Source organism: Pelmatolapia mariae, linkage group LG20 (genome assembly GCF_036321145.2).
Source record: "Pelmatolapia mariae isolate MD_Pm_ZW linkage group LG20, Pm_UMD_F_2, whole genome shotgun sequence".
Classification (NCBI taxonomy): Eukaryota; Metazoa; Chordata; class Actinopteri; order Cichliformes; family Cichlidae; genus Pelmatolapia; species Pelmatolapia mariae.
The window spans coordinates 15,777,519-15,795,328 of record NC_086244.1 but is presented as its reverse complement, the minus strand read 5'-3'; the positions used below and the strand labels follow the sequence as shown (position 1 = coordinate 15,795,328).

At 39.6% G+C, this 17,810-nt stretch overlaps 1 protein-coding gene across 1 annotated transcript; it reads left to right on the top strand.

Moving 5' to 3' along the window:
• Positions 1–7,229: 7,229 nt before the first annotated feature.
• LOC134619204 (leukemia inhibitory factor receptor-like) lies at positions 7,230–17,337 on the top strand. The gene is made up of 15 exons (XM_065469659.1): positions 7,230–7,275; positions 7,466–7,617; positions 7,709–7,859; positions 7,950–8,213; positions 8,324–8,450; positions 10,904–11,040; positions 11,122–11,267; positions 11,358–11,520; positions 11,598–11,659; positions 11,933–12,146; positions 14,791–14,907; positions 15,051–15,152; positions 15,232–15,390; positions 16,029–16,090; positions 16,861–17,337. The coding sequence occupies exons 1-15, from the start codon at positions 7,230–7,232 to the stop codon at positions 17,335–17,337; spliced, it is 2,379 nt and encodes a 792-aa protein (XP_065325731.1).
• Positions 17,338–17,810: the final 473 nt, after the last annotated feature.

Sequence of the window (17,810 nt, the reverse complement as noted above, 5' to 3'; positions counted from 1 at the left end):
GATGACTGATCTGCTGTGGTGATGTTTGCATGAGTAGTGAACACTCTATGGAGCCAGCACTATATTACTGATGATAATGAGCTGTCACACATTACATGTCTGGGGTGCAAAGTATACAAGTGCATTTACACAGCTGTTGTACTTTGGTGTATTTCTGTGGTACCTCCTCCTGCATGTCCTGATTGACTTTTATTTCAGTAGATTTATCATCAGGAGCTGCAAGCACAAACTATTCTAACTACAACTGAGTAGTTGAGGCACCCTTTCACATTTCGATGACTCGTTAGCTGATCACAGAGGGCAAATTTTAAATAATAAGGCTAAAAAAGAAAAACAACCTAAAGTCCAAACTTGATTGGCTATACTTGATGTGCCTTGTAAAAAGAAAAATTGTTTCTACCTTCCTGAAATTACACATATTAGTGTCTCCATGAAACCCACATAGGTGGTACAAGATGTACAGCCTAAACAAGCAGAAAACCATCACTGAAGTGCCAAGAGCTCCTACAGTGCTCACTCGAGGGTGGCTCCAAAAATGAGTCTGGACTTTAAGAGATCTTCCCAATTTTAAACAAATCCCTTTCAAAACTACTAGCTGTAGTCTATCATGATCACTAATGAAAACTTAATAGACCTTGGTCTTGCCATGTAAAAAGACATTGTATAACCGTCAGTACAACAAGAGGGAGCTGTCAGCTGAATGTTTGTTTTGGGATTATTATACATGACCATTCAAGGTAAATATAATAAAATTTTCTGCTCACATCAGTGAATGTGCAGTTTCTGACTGGAATTTTGGTGGTTTTCAGCGCACAAACTTTTTGTTCTTTTTTCTTAAAACTTTCTTGTTGAATATTCACTGTTTAAGCCCCTAGTATACCTCAATACCTCAATAACATCAAAGTCTGTCACATTGGTTTTGAACTTAGGTCAACTGTAATTTTTTTGCGTAACAACATTTAGATAATGTTGTGTTATGAATGAGCAGCTAATGATCCCATTATGGGCACTTTAGATAAATAATCTTGTTTAAAATGTTTAAAACCTCCCCAGTGTAACTGAAGCGATCAGAATGTAAAGAAATGACCACAATCTGCATATCAACTGAGGTCAACCTGAGACTTGAGTTTTCATAAAGTTAAAAAAAAATTCACCTAAATCCTACAGAAGAGTAACTCCAAAAACCAACTTAAAGGGTCTTAAATGCTGAAATCTGAGGAGACTCTTGTGATCAATGAGAACTCTACAGGATATTCTTCAGGAAATAAGAGAAGCAAAACATTTCCCTACAGCTGACATATCTTCAAAGTGTGTGGGGTTCACCACCACAACCATAACTGTAATCTCACATCCTGACCGACAGTATTTTTCTAGAAAGCGTGTGTGAGTGTGTGAACAGGAAAGGCTGAACTTTCTCTTTGTGGTCTGTGTAAGCAACAAAGTCCTCAACCATGCTCTGGTTTAAATGACTGACAAAGGAAGAATTTATTGAGATAATGAGAAATAAATCACATGACTCGGGTGATTTTCCACAGAATTCCCCCTCGTTGCAAGTCATGCCAAGCTAAAAATATAATTTGCAAGGATCATTTGTGTGTGTGTCGTTCCCAATCGCTCCCACTTTGTTATAATCCCACGAAGAGCAGACAGTGGAAAATTTAGTAGTGAGGAAATTTTAACAACTGGACTTGTTGCACAGGTGGCATCCGATCATGGTATCACCCTGGAATTCACTGAACTCTTGAGAGTAAACCATTCTTTGACAAATGTTTGTAGAAGCAGTCTACATGCTTGATTTCATACACCTGTACGTATGGAAGTGATTGGAACACCTGAATTCCCTGAACTGGATAGAGACGGGAAACAGAGACCGTCTCTACTTTTAAGATTAGGCTTGACACTTCCCTTTTTTTATAAAGCTTATATGGCTTAGGGCTGGATCAGGTGACCCTGAACCCTCCATTAATTACGCTGCAATAGATCTATGCTGCTGTGGGATTCCCATGATGCACTGAGTGTTTCCTCTTCAGTCACCTTTATTACTCACTGTGTTTATACACCTCTCTGTATTCAATCATTAGTTAATATTAATCTCTGGCTTTCTTCCACAGCACGTCTTTTTCCTGTCCTCCCCCTCACTGAGCCTTGTTCTGCTGGAGGTTTCTTTCTGTTAAAAGGGAGTTTTTCTTTCCCACTGCCACCAAAGCGCTTGCTCAAAGGGGGTCACATGATAGTTGAGGCTGAGGCAGCTGTTGTTGTGATTTGGCACTATAAACAGTGAAACTGAGTGAGTGACTTTTTGCAATACACTGCATGAACATAGATAGATAGATAGATAGATAGATAGATCGATAGATCGATAGATCGATAGATAGATAGATCGATAGATAGATAGATAGATAGATCGATAGATCGATAGATAGATAGATAGATAGATAGATAGATCGATAGATAGATAGACAGACAGACAGACAGACAGACAGACAGACAGACAGACAGACAGACAGACAGACAGACAGACAGGCAGGCAGGCAGGCAGGCAGATACTGGCTTTATCATCATTTTACAGTGAAGTGTTTTTGTTTGTTTGTTTGTTTTTCACCTGCAGTACTTCTTCAAATTCTTCATTGTGTATTTAGTGGTGATTGAACACACTTCCAAATTTTAAAGCTTGAATTTTTGATACTTTCCTTGATCTGTTGATTCTCTCTCTGGATGATGTTTTTATAGTAATTGACTTCCAGGTATGTAAACAGCCTCAGAGCATGTCTGAGCTCGCTGCTGTGAGTCACAGTTACGAGAACACAACTGCTCCATTTCCTGTGGTGGGGTCCACATGGATTTCACAATCATTACTAACTCAAATGCACTTCCAAACTGTGTTTATGAAGGAAGGCAGGCTACAGGAAGTAACCTGACACAGACAGTGACATTTGTCTGCTGTCTGTGTCAGTCTTCAACCAGAACCCGAACTTCCTTGTGTAAATGTCTTTGCTTCGATAAAAGAAGCCTCGGAAATCTGCTTTTCAACCACCTTCGAGCTGATGTTTATTGCCACAGCTATCACAACAACTCAGCTTGATTCATGACAGTTTTTTCTGTCAAGAAATAAACAGTTCTACACAAGAGGATCATCACGATTATTATGATAATGATTGCATGGTTGTTATTGCTCTCACTCTTCAGAAAAAGTACACAAGATGGACAAGAAAACGGTGAGTATGTCGTCATCTTACCTTTGATAATCTACAGGTATGAAAGGTATCTGATATGTTTAATAAAGTCAAGAAATATTGATTTCAGATGCTGTGTTTTAGCTGCCTGTGCATACAAAATCATTTTTATGTGGAGTCTTTTTTTACTGGTCACATTAGCAAGCTTAATTTACATCAGCATGCAACAGTGGAGGAACTCATTTTCAGGGACTTCGAAGTGTGTCTACATCATCTCGTTGATTGAGTGATTTGAGATTATTTGATTATAAGTGGGTGTTATAAGTGTTGTCTTTAACTATTTTTGTATGTGTGTGTAAATTATAGTATTTTCCTCATAATTGGTCTCACGAATTCCAAAGAAAATTGGTTGGCTTTGAGTAATAGTGTTATCGATATCATGCACAGTTTGCATTGAACTAGCATCACTGAGCTGAAGAACAAAGTCGAGGTATCTTTTAGGGATTACTTTTACTAGTTTGTGTGAACTTCTTGACCTTGTTTGTGATGTGGCTGGATTTTAGAGAATTATTAATGAAAATGTTTTATAAATAATATGACTTGCTCTGTGTCCAGTTACACATCATCTTAACACTGTGCTGCTATCATGAGTATCAGTTAGCTGTATTGATTGTACAACATCACGATTGCATCATGGCTTTTCTTTCTATCTTGCTTTTTATCCTCACATTTAATGCAGGCAATCAGATGCTAATTCCCCATCTTCTCTTGCATAACGTCTTAAGTGCAGAAGTAGAGCAGAGCTGTCATTGCCCAGTTTTACACTTCCTGTGCCCTCTGAGTTCCTCCCACAAAGAATTTAAAAACAAAAACAAAAAGATGCACAGGAATGGATGTTTGACACAGAACCAGAAAACTCTATATTGCTATGTCAGATTGCTTAGCACAGGGGTGCCCAATCCCAGTCCTCGAGAGCTACTGTCCTGCAGCTTTTAGATGCATCCCTACTCCAACACAGCTGAATCAAATGGTTTGATTGCCTCTTCAGCATGCCATCAAGTTTGGCAAATGCCTGATAACAAGCCATTCATTTGATTCAGGTGTGTCGGAACAAGGATCCATCTAAAAGCTGCAGGACGGTAGCTCTCGAGGACTGGGATTGGGCACCCCTGGCTTAGCATATTAAGAGTTAAGAGATGTTTATATTTACTTAAGGTCAATCTACTCCAGTGAGCACATAACAAGCTGACACAGATACAAGTTTGATGGAGCCACCATGTAATCTATAAGAGCAAGTTTTGTACTCTGGCATTTTGGCCATCACCGTGTTCATGCTGAAACCAGAAGTGATCACATTTGGACAAGAAGGTTATCAGTGTGTATGGATGATCCACAAAGACACATATTCAGTTCAATTCAGTTCAATCCAATCCAATTCCCCCATGAACAAGCACTTGGTGACACTGGAAAGAAAAAACTCCCTTATAACAGGACGAAACCTCTGACAGAAAAAGGCAAATGACCCCAACCTTTGGGGGTTAGGGCAGAAAGACAGCACAAACATATTCTATGGAAGAGAGCTACACATTAATAAGTACTGCATTTAATGTACCGTGGTGTATAAACACATAGTGACTAAAGAAGAAACACTCAGTGCATCATGGGAAGTCCCAGCAGCTTGCAGCATAACTGGGTGATAATTCAGGGTCACCTGATCCAGCCCTAACTATATGCTTTAGTAAAAAAGAAAGTTTTAAGCCTAATCTTAAAAGTAAAGATCGTGTTTGTCTCCTGAATCCAAACTGGAAGCTGGTTCCACAGAAGAGGGGCCTGAAAACTGAAGGCCCTCCCTCCCATCCTATACTCTAGGAACCACAAGTAAGCCTGAAGTGCTTTAATGGGGTGATATGGTACTATAAGCTCATTAAGATAAGATGGGGTTTGATTATTCAAGACCTTGTATGTGAGGAGCAGGATTTTGAACTCAATTCTGGATTTAACGGGGAGCCAATGAAGGGAAGCCAAAACAGGAGAAATGTGCTCTCTCTTTCTGGTCCCTGTCAGGACTCTTGCTGCAGCATTTTGGATTAATTGAAGGCTTTTCAGGGAGTTTTTAGAACATCCTGATAATAATGAATTACAGTAGTCCAGCCTAGAAGTAATTAATACATGAACTAGTTTTTCAGCGTCACTCTGAGACAGGATATTTCTATTTTTAGGGATATCATCTAAATTGAATAAAGCAGTCCTACAAATTAGTTCTATTTGTGTTATAATATGCACATTGCAAAACATATCCTGGTTAAAAACAACTCCAAGGTTCCTCCCGGTGTTACCGGAGGCCAAAGTAATGCCATTCTGATCAAGCATCTGGTTAGATACCATATTTCTAAGATTTTCAGGGCCGAGTACAATAACCTCAGTTTTATCTGAATTTAGAAGCAGAAAGTTAGAGGCCATTCAGGTCTTTATGTATTTAAGACATTCATGCAGTTTAACTAATTGGTGTGTGTTATCTGGCTTCATGCCTTCTGATAATAAGGGAAGCATGTATAATGTAAACAGAATTTGTCCTAGCACTGAACCCTGTGGAACTCCATAATTAACCTTAGTGTGTGAAGAGGACTCTCCATTTACGTGAACAGACTGGAGTCTGTTAAATAGATATGATTCAAACTAGTGATGTGCGATACCACTGATTTCCTTTCTGATCCGATACCAAGTAAAATTCAGAGTAGTATCGACGATACTGATCCGATACCGATAGTCTGTACAAAAACTTAATGTTTCATTGTATTTCATAATACAATATATAACTGTATTATGTAATTGTAATAATATAGCTTCATAATGATTACAGGACATCAGACTACTTGTTCATATTGCTTAATAATGTAGAATTATCATGTAGAATGTATCATGTGTGCTATTTGAGCACGTTGCCTGCCTGCAGCAGTAAAGGACTCCGCGAGAGACGTCTGTCTCCCCTAGCAGCACCTGTCCCTCTCCTCCTCTTCAGTTCGCCTCAACATAAGCTCATCATATTCTGTGATGTGATTTACTCTGAGGTGTTTGACAAGGTTAGTGGAGTTGCCACAACACCTCACTGTCTTGCCACATGTATCGCAAACCGCATCTCGGCCATTTGTGGAGGTAAAATTCGTGCACACATGACTCCGTTTGCGCTCAGCCATTGTTGTGAGTGCGCACGCCAGGGGCTGGACACATTTATACAGCCGTATTTTGCATATGACTGTGAAAGGCGTAAGAGGAAGTAGTTCCTTCCAATTTAGACGATCCAAATGATATAGTTTCTTTCCACTGTGTTCCTGTTAATGAAAAACTACAAATTTACCCCAAAGAACTAAAATATCGATATTTTAATATGAGAATTGATTCTAGAGCATAAATTACTGGTATCAGAAGAATCGATATTTCAATATCGATCTGCACATCACTAATTCAAACCACTGCAGTGCAGTACCTGTAATACCTACAGCGTGCTCTAATCCCTGTGATAAAATGTTACGGTCAGTAGCCTAGCAGCTTCTGCACTGTGATGAATTCTAAATCCTACCTGAAACTCTTCATATAAACTATTCCTTTGCAGATAAATTATTAGCTGTTTAACAACCTTTTTCAAGAATTTCTGAAAAAGAAAATGGCCTATAATAATTAGCTGGGTCAAGTGACTGCTTTTTAAGTAGTAGTTTAATTACCCTGCCATAAAGGTCTGTGGTACAGTCCTTTAATAGATATAAAATGTCTTTGAGCAGTCTTGTCAAGTTAAATCAGAAGATCGATCTGAGAGAAGGAGTGTAAAAAAAAAAAAAAAGAGTACCTGCAGATTCAAATATTAGATCCAGTTCTATACAGGTTCACAGAAGAGCAAATATTGTTTCAGGGAATACAAGGACTGTATACAGTACAGTAATTTTTTAAGGGTGTTAAACTTTATTGTAACACCCAGGAGAAAAGCCACACTGGTTTTTAACTCGCAGTGGTGGCTCAGTGTTTATTTTATTTTATGAGTTTAAGGAGTGTTTTGATTTGGAAATGACTAATAGTATCAGATCCAAGAAGTGGATTGCCACTGATAAAGGTAACAGCACTAAAGGTGACATTACTAGAAACCAGAGGCTTTAACAGAGCATCAGTACTGAGAAAAGTGTAACGCTATTGGCACCACTATCCTGTGTCCTTACTGACTGCTGTTCAAATACCCAACAATGATGTTTTTAAGCTTAAGACTTGTTCAGTGTTCCACTTTAACCATGGAATTTCTCCTTTAGGTGTGTTGCATTGTGGACCTCAGAATGTAACTCTTGCCCAGAACGATCAGACACTCCTGTTAAAGTGGGAAGATGACCCTTCTTGCTCTGTGATACGAGATGGGCTCATGTACGAGCTGCAGCTTCTCATAGCAGACAAACCTGTACACAACGTAAGAGATTATTATGGGTAACTATAATCCTCACTTCTGCAGCCTCCAAACAAAGAACTGTTGCTCTAATGTGTTTATGATAATGTTGTAGGATGAACTTGTTGTGGCACCTGCACAGATAGGATCTACTCATTCCTGGAAATGGACTTCCCATTTACCATCGCAGTGTGCTCACCATTCAGTCCGGCTCAGGTCCCAATACAACAACCAATCAAGCACATGGAAGCAAAAGACACTACCTGGTTAATATTGAATTCAGATCATTTAGATTTTCATAATTCTTACACATTTTACAGTTGTGCTTATTATGCCTCATTGTTGTTGTTTGGCAGGGATGCAAAGCCCAGCAGAAATATCAGTTTTCCCAAAGGATAAAATACTTGAAGTAGGCAGCAGAGCCACATTCTGCTGCATTGTGCCAGAAGGAAAAAGTTTCAGGAGAATGTATGTAAATGGGTATAAAGGCACGGAAAAAAAGATCAGTGAACATGTGCATGCCCTGACTGTTCACCTGGAACAACAATCAGAAAACTGGAGTGATGTAATATGTGAAACAACCAAAGGAGAAATCAGTGGAGCCAGTTTTCACGCTGGCTGTAAGTATGAAGCAGCAGGTTGAGATGATGGTTTTGTTTTTTCAAATTTATCTTCTAAATACAGATTGCTGGTTCTTATGGTTTTTTCTTGGTATTTGCCATAAATTTAGACCCCCCTGGTGACAGTGATCTTCAGTGTGAAACCCGGGATCTGGAATCTGTCGATTGTTTTTGGAGTGTAGGAAGGAAAATGGAGGAACTTGCCATAGTCAGAAGAAAATACCAGCTTCATGGAAGGTATAATACAACCACAGGGTTCACTATGGAAACAATTTACTTGTTTACTTATAAACAAGTAAATAAAATGTAATCCGACAACTTCAAAGGATTCACTGATTCACTCGGCACTTTATTAGGAACCCCTGTTCAAATGTAGCAGAGGTCGGAAGATCATGGCTCACTGCTAAATTTAAACCTTGAAAACATTAAAATCGGTGCATTGGTGGTTCTTGGTGTCCGGGGCTGGGCGCTCAGGTATACACCAGCTCACTCCCGGTGGCTACTTGGCGGGGCCTGGTGCCTGTCGCTCGGTCAGGCCTCTTCCGGGGCAAAGGGGGCCCTCGAACCTCCGGCCTCGGGGCCTGCAGCTCGGTTCACTCTGGCACAGCTGGCTGCCGGCAGAGCTGGCGGGCGCGCCAGTGCAGCCCCCTCTGGCTTCTGCTCCGTGGCTACTGGGTGACCCCTCGTCTGGGGATCTCCTCAGCCCTTCCCAGGAGGGTGGCACGGATGCCCCTCCGGTGGTACTCCTTGGGCTCTCGCACTCTGGGGTCCCTGGATGTCTGGAGCCTGGATCTCCTCCATGCCTGCTTCATGCCCTGGGGGACGGGGCTATGGCCCTCCACACCCTCTAGCAGACCGTTACATGGGGAAACCTTCTGTATACAAGCGCGCTGATCCACACGGGTGTGCACACACGGGTGTTCACTGTTCGTAGACATAAACTACACCTTTCTTAGCTGCTACTTCAAAGCACATTGTGCGCTGTCTGTGCTGCACAACAACATTCAATATTTAGTATTTATTGCTGTTTACACTTAGCTAGATTAACATGATGGTGTTGTGTTTAGTATGTTGCTTTGTTTTTTTTTTGCTTGTTTTCTCTTCTTTTTCTCTCAACAGGTGATCCAGGAGATTTTTTTTTTTCTCTTTCTCTTTGTAAGTGCCCTTTCTCACTGTCCCTTTTCCCTTCTGTTTTTCTTTTCCTTCCTCTCTTTCTTTCTCCCTTTCCTATCCCGCAATCATGTCTGTCTCATCTGTAACTACTGAAAATAAAATAAATAATAACAACAAAAGTTGATCAAATGGACCAATACGGCAATGCCATGATGATCCATTTGGCAAAATAAATCCATTTGGTATCCTTGTTGGTCTTCAGACAACAATTCTGACGGCTAAAGAACCAAATGGGACAGACAAAAAAAAAAGAAAAAAAAAAAAGAAAACATTAAAATATAAATATAAAATATAAAAAATAAAAAAAAACCTCCCTGGCATTCCTCGACATCAAGTACCCGTAGTTAATACTTGGAAAGTTCACTACAGAGTCCAGACTTCCGAGCATGGGAGGATGGTCTTTCTAAAACTGACCAGACTTCACAGTGTGTGTGTGTGTGTGTGTGTGTTTTAAAGCATTTCTTCCTTATTCTCACTGTGATTAATATTCACAAAGAAAATCAAACACCTATCAGGATTCTTTAAAATAAAAATTAATAATTTAAGAACTGCACACAGCTATAATCTTGCTCCTGAAACATTTTTTGCAGCTTGTTAGTAACATACATACAGAAGAGTAGAAACAGTAAAAATGATAAATCTCGAGGTGCCAACCTCTTTTGTGTTAATCTTATCTGTAGATCTGAATGATACCTACCTGCCTTTAGTGGTTTTTCATTTTTCATTTTTGACTTTGTTTAATTTCTATAATTTGTTTCAAATTATCTAACAAGCCTGTTACGCAGTTAAGCACCAAAAGTCATTACATGACTGTAATATTTAATTTCATCTATTAAAATGTTTTATGTTTTTGTAGCAGAGTCCCCAAACTTACAGTATGCAGTTGGTGTTTAGATTAAAGATGAATCAATAATAAAACAGATAATTTGACTTATTTTGGAGATGGTTTGACATCAGCCTTTGTCAACATGATGGTCAGATGCACCCAAAAGGCTTTTATTTTCTTCTCTGGATAAAATAATTTTTAATGTGAGTTGTAATTTAAAAAAAATAATAAATTGAAACAGCAATAATGCATTTATGCATCAACAAATAAAGACAAGCCAAAGATTCAGTTCCACAGGTCATTTTTGAAAACTTTACACTATTTTAAAAAACTGGCCTAAAGGCCACTGGTTTGATTTCAGCAAGAGATACAAATTTCCTCTTCAGTTGCAGTATGAAAGGCATCCAGTATAAAAGTCTTCCAAATCAAAACACAGGGGTACCTGCTCTGGTAACCCCTTGTGAAAAGGGAATAGCTGACAGTAGCTTTAACTTGATGTGTTAAAAATTGCCAAAGTGCAATTTTTGGCACTTTGGCTAACCTTGATAGCAATGGTCTACAACAGCACTGCTTTCAGCTAAGTAGACTTGTGAAAAACTGTTTTCCCCCATTCCTGATTTTATATTGTTTTGTATGTTTGTGGCTCTGTGTTGTTGTTAATATTTAAGCAATGTATATTTTTACATTTTAGCCCATGCATCAATGGACATTTGGGTAAATGCTTCCAAAAAGTAGAGGTGGATGCAGTTGAGAGGAACTGGACCTTAACAGTCACTAATCCTCTGGGAAAGCTCGAGCTCCATGACAGGGCAGACCTGACCAAAAGAGGTAAAACTTTGGAAAAAATGACGGAAAAATGACTATTTTTAATGCTTAAGATCAGCTGATTGTTGTGATCTCTTGTTTTAGTGCACATGGTCGCGCCAGACAAAGTGGCAGCTTCAACTGTGAACCCCAGAAACATCAGTCTGAAATGGAGCTGGACTGTGAAGAAGTACAGTAATCTCAACCTCACATGCCAAGTACATGTCAGCGATGGAGACTCGAATACCACAGTGAGTAGTTTAAAAAAGAAAGTTTACATATTAGCTTTTCAAAGTAAAAGTCTTCACTGAAGTCCGCAAACATAATTCTTGTCCTTGCAGGTTTTCCAGACTGAAAACTTTGGAGTTGGCCTCACAGCTGCAGTTATCAAGGACTTGATACCACACTGGGACTATGACGTGAGGGTCCAATGTGGAACAGCACAGCATTTCTGGAAATGGGGTGACTGGAGCAAAAGTGTCAATATCTGCACGAAGGGTGATGGTAAGTATTTTTTTAAGAGAAAAAGACTTTAAAAATGTGTGAATGTAACAGATGTTGTTTGTCTGGTTGCACCACAGTTCCAGATGCTCTTGACGTGTGGATGAAGGTGAAGGAAGACCAGACTGTAATCTCCTGGAAGGTGAGTCCAAGTTGGCTTTTACAAAGTGTTTTTTTAAAGTCACTAAGTCTGGAAACTGACTCAGTTTCAAGTGGTCACCAGTGGAATTAAAAAATACACTTTTACTTACAGCTAGTCTGTAAAGCAATATTAAATATTAATAAACTTATGTGGAAAAAAATATCTTTAATAAAACTATTTAAAAAAATATCAGTGCAACAACTTATACAGTTAGAAAGTGATGTTTCAGAGGACACTGTTACCATTTCAGGTCTTGATGTTACTTCTCCACAGGTGCCATTGGCCAATCAGAGCCATGGAGAAATCTTTGACTACAAAGTGGCCTGGGCAAAGACCAAAGAGAAAAATCAACCAAACCAAACCAATGTGTCCAGAAGCAATCACAGTCTTACACTCACGCTGGACCCCAGTGAGGAGTACATGGTCACTGTCACGGCTAGAAACATAAACGGCAGCTCATCCCCATCGACCATCATCATCCCCCACCGTAATCCTATGGTGTTATTTTTGTGCCACTATTCTGAACGCACGTAAAAAAAATTTGAGCGCACGTAAAAAAAAACAAACATTGCAGGTGCAAGTGTTGCATTTTGAGAAGAAATTAAGAAATTAAGAAGAAAAGCTAAATTTGAGTGAACAAAATTCATTGCTGCGTGCAAAAAATGTATTTCAGTGTTTGCTATTATCCATACACACACACACACACACACACACACACACACACACACACACACACACACACACACACACACACAATAGCAGCCCCTCTCGCTCAGTTTTTGCATTTGCGCTTGCTTGCAATGTGTTGCTTGCGCTCTCAACATTTCTGCCCATGCGCGTTCAACTCTTTCTGTACTTGGATGCAAAAAAAGCTGATTGGCTGTTTTGGTCTCCAATCAGCTCAAAATGACGAAATGCAGTATCCCAGAATCCATTTCGTCCAAAACTCAAACGAGGCAGTGGCGGAGGAACACGGAGTGGCGGAGTTTGAAATATTACTCTTTCTGGGTCACAAAATAAACTTAAGATATTTTCATGCGAGAATGGTGCTGTGTAAACTTCAAATATCTGCTCGATTTATCAAGACATCACATATTTGCATAAGTGCTCTAACATTTTCGGAGATGCCTGTTATCCACCAGCTGACCGCATAGCTGGACTGGCCATAGGGCATACCGGGCATTTGCCCGGTGGGCCGATGGTGATTTTTCATTTTTATGTTTGTTTGTTTGTTTTTGTAACGGTATAAACAATGAAAGGTGGTGGATTAGCCAATTGGTCATGATCAACTCTGGGTTGGACCAATTACAATACATCCGTATTGAGGTGAAAAGGAACACGATTCGTCCCGTACTTCAGCTATAATGAAAAAAAGACAAAAGCCGGAGTTATTCTGTGTTTTTGCTGCACAACTGCCTCTTCTTCTCGCCCCCTCCCTCTCCTGTTGCTACTTCAATCATGAAACTGATCAATGATCAGCTGATCGTCTCTCTTGTTTGTTTATCGCCCACTTTGCGCCAGAAAGAGGAAACCAGCAGAAGTTGCGCTAAACAACAGCAGCACGTTTAAGCTTGATAATCTGTTAGAATTTATTTAAAATTAATTTCTACTATCAGCTGATGTTTGCTGGAGCCACAGCTGTAAAAGCTGCTGGTCATGATATCGGTTTGGAGATGTGGTGAGAGCGAAACATGAAGGTGATACAAATCATACATATATACCAACAAGACAGTGTACATCACTGTCACAACAGCGTTTGTTTTAGTTCAAAGGCTTTATGGCTTTTCCTATAATACCTGGTGGTGCAGTCGGCCGATTTTTTGTCAGTTCAGCCTTTATATTATATATTATGTTTAACCCTAAAGAGCACCCGGTCAGCTGGTGGGTAACAGGCATCTCCAAAAATGTTAGAGCACTTATGCAAATATGTGATGTCTTGATAAATCGAGCAGATATTTGAAGTTTACACAGCACCATTCTCGCATGAAAATATCTTAAAAGTTTATTTTGTGACCCAGAAAGAGTAATATTTCAAACTCCGCCTCTCTGTGTTCCTCCGCCATTGCCTCGTTTGAGTTTTGGACGAAATGGATTCTGGGATATTGCATTTTGTCATTTTGAGCTGATTGGAAACCAAAACAGCCAATCAGCTTTTTTTGCATCCAAGTCTGTGATTGGCTGGATTGTGGCACAAATATAACGGTGTACAGAAAGAGTTGAGCGCGCACAGGCAGAAATGTTGAGAGCGCAAGCAACACATTGCGAGCAAGCGCAAATGCAAAAACTGAGCGAGAGGGGCTGCTATTGTGTGTGTGTATGGATAATAGCAAACACTGAAATACATTTTTTGCACACAGCAATGAATTTTGTTCACTCAAATTTAGCTTTTCTTCGCTCAAAATAAATTTCTCCTCAAAATGCAACACTTGCACCTGCAAATTTCTTTTACGTGCGCTCAGAATAGTGGCACAAAAATAACGCCATAGTAATCTAGGTATGAAGCTAACAGAGCACCACACATTACAGATAAGCTCACTTTGATTTCCATTTGGGGAAGAGGTTTGATTTTATCTAATCTGTGCAGATGCCTGTAAGCAAAGGGTTTTCCAAACAAATGCAGAAATGGAATAGCAGTTTTCATGATCACATGATTGAGATTATAGCTATTATAAGTATACAAATATGTAATTTTTGTGTTTATACTCTATATATCCAAGTCATGAAGAGTATATACATTTGGACACATTTTATTGGTGTGCGAAGGGAAGCCAAATGCCTTAAAAGTGCATTTGCCTGTAAGCAAAGGGTTTTCCAAACAAATGCAGAATTTGACAAATTAATTTCCCTGCTCAAATAATGTAATATATTATAAGTTTACAAATAGTGATTCATGAAGAGTATAGAAATTGTGGCCTCATCTTAAAAGGGAAGCCAAATCCCCTAAAACTGCACTGCATTTTTTCTAATGCCCATAAGGGGGCACCTCCTTGTTTGAGAGTCTAAGAGTCCTTGGAGTGGGACACTCTGCTTCAGTCAGGTCATAAAAACAATGGATGATCTCAAAGTTGCTATGTTCATTTTTCATGTAGAGTCATGGGCAAAACTGTTTTTTAACGAGTCTCATTTTTCAGATAAATCCGAGGTGAAGACCTCCTGGATCAATGGCAGCAATGGTAGCTTCTTCCTGTCCTGGCCTGTTAGTCCTAACACCAGCTGTGGCTACATAGTGGACTGGTGTCCAGTCTTCGGTAAATGCTACTTCGAGTGGAAGAAAGTGTCTCCCAACAGAACTAATACCACAATTTTTTCAAGTACGTCCTCATCTTTGCCTACAAAACTGTTGCAGATCACATTTGCATCTGTTTCAGCACAGCTCCTTTTGTTATTCCAGAGAACTTTGAAGATGGTCGGAGATACCTGCTGTCCATATACGCCTGCACTGAGGGAGCTCCGGTGCTACTACAGAGAAGAGAGGGCTACATCAGAGAGACCAGTAAGACTGATTCAGTGATTTCTCACAAAATGTGATGGTTCAATCAGCAGTTTATTTTATGCATGTCACATCTTTCCAGAAATAGAAGGCGAGCTCTTTAAACTCAAATACAAACAGGAAGACTCGGCTGTTGAGGTATCCTGGGAGCCCATACCTCTGGAAAAGCAGACTGCTTCCATCCATGGATATATTCTCTACTACCAGGACAAGAGCGGGAACGTTTTTAATGTGAGCACAGGTACAGTATGAAGGCATACTCACTCAGGCCAGCTAAGATTTCAGTGTGAACATTAAGCATAGGATCAGCACTTTTTCATAGTTGCTCTGTTAGCTGAAGTTTAATTCATTGTTAGTGTTTACCTCCTGGCATATGATGACCTTCCTCTTCCAGTATTTGCATCAGGAAATAGCTAATAACACAAGGTTTAACAAATGGACATAATGCCCCCTTGTGGTAGTCTAAAAAGAAAACAAAACAAGCCTCCTTTTTGGTGGTCTCAGCCTGTAGATTTAGGCTAAACATGATTGCAAATGCAAAAATTCATTAAAAAATTATTTTTGAATTGATTGCAGACCAGAAAATTCTTCACACAAATCACCCCAAAAATATCCAAATTCTTAGACACCATTTTTTTTGCACCCTTTACAGTAACCTGAACATGTTGCCGACGTGTCGTTTACAAATTGATTGGAATTGATTGACACACTTAATCACACTATTGAGTCTCTCTAATGATAACAAAGTCCTGGTTTTGTTTCTCCGCACACAAAGATTAGCTTGTGACTGAGATAAATAAAGTTAGTCTCCAGTGTTGCCCGATGATCGTAAAGATGTATTTATGTTGTAATAATGGCGGTCACTCTGTGTTGATTTAGATGATCCTGAAGCCACCAGCCTCACTGCAAAGAACCTGAACATCAGTACGTACACCTTCACGGTGACAGCATCAACAGCATTTGGACTTTGTGGTAATACATCCATCAGTGTCATCTTGAATCCCCCAGGTGGGTTAATTATTTTTCCCATATAGACTATTTTCTTTAGTAAGACTGTCAACATTTGTCATTTTCTTTGATTTACTTGATGTGATTCATTGTTTTCACCAGCTGATAACTTGATAATGCTGATCTTGATATCCCTGGGAGCAGTTTTTCTTATTCTGTCTGTCAGCATAATCATCTGCTACAGACACTGGGCATGGTAAGCAATGCACATTTATTTTCAATGTAATCTCTCTCTTTTTTCTCACTCTCATTTTTCCCCCCATTTATTTATATTCATTTTTTAACCCAACAGCATCAAGCACAAAGTCTGTCCTCCAATCCCGAAGCCAGTGCTGACTGAGTGGCTAACAGTAAGTTGTCACATTAAAGGATAACTTTGACGGGGCATCTTAACAATACCTAACCAATTCATTTCTGGTGCCAAACACGACTTTAACTCAAGTTAAAATGTTTGCATCAGTAAAATGTCTTTTTTTCCCCTTTTAATACCACGAAATTCATTTGTTTTTGTGATAAACAAGCAAATTAAAATGCTTTGTACTGACTCACTTCTGGAGCCATTCAAGGAGTGTTTGGCTGACTAATGCTACATCTACACATCCTTCTATTGTACTAATCAATTATTTATTGGTTTCACTATCATAATCGATATGGATCCAGATGTCTTTCCTGTGAATGTGAGGTCATTTTCTCTGTTTTTCAGGATGAACATACCCTTCGTTATCTTCCCTTTGATCAGAGTCGCTACAGAGAGGTCTGGGATGTTCCGGAGCTGCATGATTATTTTAGTGCACCACAGCCTGTTGTTGGCCAGGACTATATGCCTTCTTTTACCTTCTCTCAGACTCCCAAAGGTTACTACAATAAGCCTCTGAAGAAACTCCAGCCATGCCTTACTTTACCCACTACAGGCCTCACATCTCAGCCAGGCTTGCCATCTTTTCCAGGAAATGATGTATTTCCTAACCCTTCATATAACCTGACAGTGCAGGGTGAGGACCAGCAGTCACAATCACATCTTCATATCCAGCAGGGCATACGTATAATTGATAGCTTTCATGAATACCAGCCTCAGAGCCCTGAAGAGACCTCTACCGCAACTCATCCTGAGGACGTACCAGACAGTCCTCTTTCATATTCATCCACGTACATTTTGTTGCCACAGAAGATGTTCAAGTAGCTGCTGCATGTGTGAACACATTTAAAACTTATGTGAGTACTTCAGGCATCGTTAACTGCTGCATAGTTCATCCATAAGCCACCAGTTCATCATTGAGCCAACTAGGGTTAGGGTTGAGTTTTGCTTTAGTCACATGCTAAACAGGCATAATTTTAAGTGTAAAAGATGTTTCCTTTCAATAAAGTCTCAGACTCACTGCCCAGCCCTAACCTGGTGGATGCTGGGTATGATCACTATATATCATGCATGTATGAATCTCTATAGAAGTGATAATTATGGTCATAAACAAGCTTTCTAATAGTGAGTAATCTGTTTGGCTTCATGCTTTCGGGTAATTGTGAGCCACCTTTACCACATATTTTAAGAACGCAAAAGATACAGCTGAAACACTGTTCCAACCAACACAGCTCTGGGATCTATAGAAAGATACTGCATGCCAGGCACATGTGGATGCGTCACCACTTTGTCAGTGC